Here is a 1,274-nt window from a genome sequence, read left to right as displayed (position 1 = left end):
ACTGAGATAAATAGCCCCGGGCTAACTGTCAACGAAAACTTGTAAGCTAATAAATTATTCCAATTTCTTCCAGCTGGATTTCTCCTGGGAGTCGGCCTCTAGGAAATACACTTTTTGATTAGTACATTTCTGTGTGTGTGTGTCTGGACATTCGGATGTGTCGTCTTTGATTAGTGTGCAGGCTGTTGGAGTGAGCAGGGAGGCAGAGGGCCTGTCAGACAGCAGAGAGGAGAGGCCTCTAATGCATTATGCATTGACAGAGCCCTGAAACCTGGAGGCTGCTGCCACCTTGGCTGGCACGCCTGGGAGAGAAGAGGAGAGAGGAGAGGGGCTGGATAGGCCTTCTTACCTGTGGGGGCCTTAACTGGGATCTGGGCTGCTCTCAGCTCCTTGCCCACTCTCTTCTGGGAGGGGAGACTTTGACAGAACCAACGACAAGGCAGGCAGTCTCCTTGGACAACACGCATACAGGCACGCACACACACACTAACACATGCATAAAGGCATGCACATGCATGCACACATGCACTCAAGAGCAAACACACACACACCTTCCCCTCCCTTCTCTCCTAGCCTGGAAATGAGTGGCTGGCCAGAGAAAGTGTGTCATCAGCAGAAACGGACAGAGTGAGAGGACATGACTGATAGACTGGGGGGGAGAATTGATCGGCTCCTACGTTCCCTGGCCAACCACTCTGTCCTCCATCCATCCATCCCTCCGTCTCCCTCTCTCCTCTCCCCCTGTCCTCTCCTCCATGGACCACCAGTTTGTCCTCCATCCATCCCTCTCCTCTCTCCTCTCCTCTCCTCTCCTCCATGGACCACCAGTTTGTCCTCCATCCATCCCTCTCCTCTCTCCTCTCCTCTCCTCCATGGATCACCAGTTTGTCCTCCTTCCATCGCTCCATCCCCTCTTTCTCATTCTCCTCCTCTCCTCTCTCCTTTCTCTCACCTCTCCTCCTCCTCCCTGTCTCCACTCCTCCCTGGTCTGTCTCTCCGCTCTGCTGGTCCTGGTGACTCAATAAGTCCCAGCATGCTCCACGCCTCCCGGCGCTGCTTGGCTGCGTTCGGACCAGCAGCAGATAAATAGCTGTGTGTGTGTACGAGCGCCAAAACCACACACATCATTCATCAAGCCACCAAAACAGTCCCTAGATGATTACCTCTTCCAAACCAGCCCAGAACCAGGGGGAGGACTAGGGGAGGCAGGGGGGAGATAGAGGGGGAGGGGAGACGGTAAATGAAACTTTTGAGGGGTCAGTGGTTTTGTACTT

General features: G+C 54.0%; 1 protein-coding gene across 1 annotated transcript in view; it reads right to left on the bottom strand.

Moving 5' to 3' along the window:
- Nucleotides 1–246: 246 nt before the first annotated feature.
- The window catches only part of LOC111960869 (high affinity cAMP-specific and IBMX-insensitive 3',5'-cyclic phosphodiesterase 8B-like), a 37,483-nt gene continuing 36,455 nt past the window's right edge, over nt 247–1,274 (bottom strand). The window contains exons 11-12 of the mRNA XM_023983038.2: nt 350–404; nt 247–302 (exon numbers count right to left, since the gene is read on the bottom strand). Of these exons, the coding sequence (XP_023838806.1) occupies nt 247–302; nt 350–404 (111 nt within the window). The remainder of the gene's footprint in view (nt 303–349; nt 405–1,274) is intronic.

The sequence above is a fragment of the Salvelinus sp. IW2-2015 genome, linkage group LG4q.1:29 (assembly GCF_002910315.2).
Source record: "Salvelinus sp. IW2-2015 linkage group LG4q.1:29, ASM291031v2, whole genome shotgun sequence".
Taxonomy (NCBI): Eukaryota; Metazoa; Chordata; class Actinopteri; order Salmoniformes; family Salmonidae; genus Salvelinus; species Salvelinus sp. IW2-2015.
Note: the sequence above shows the minus strand (reverse complement) of the source record. Positions and strands in the feature narration are given on the sequence as shown.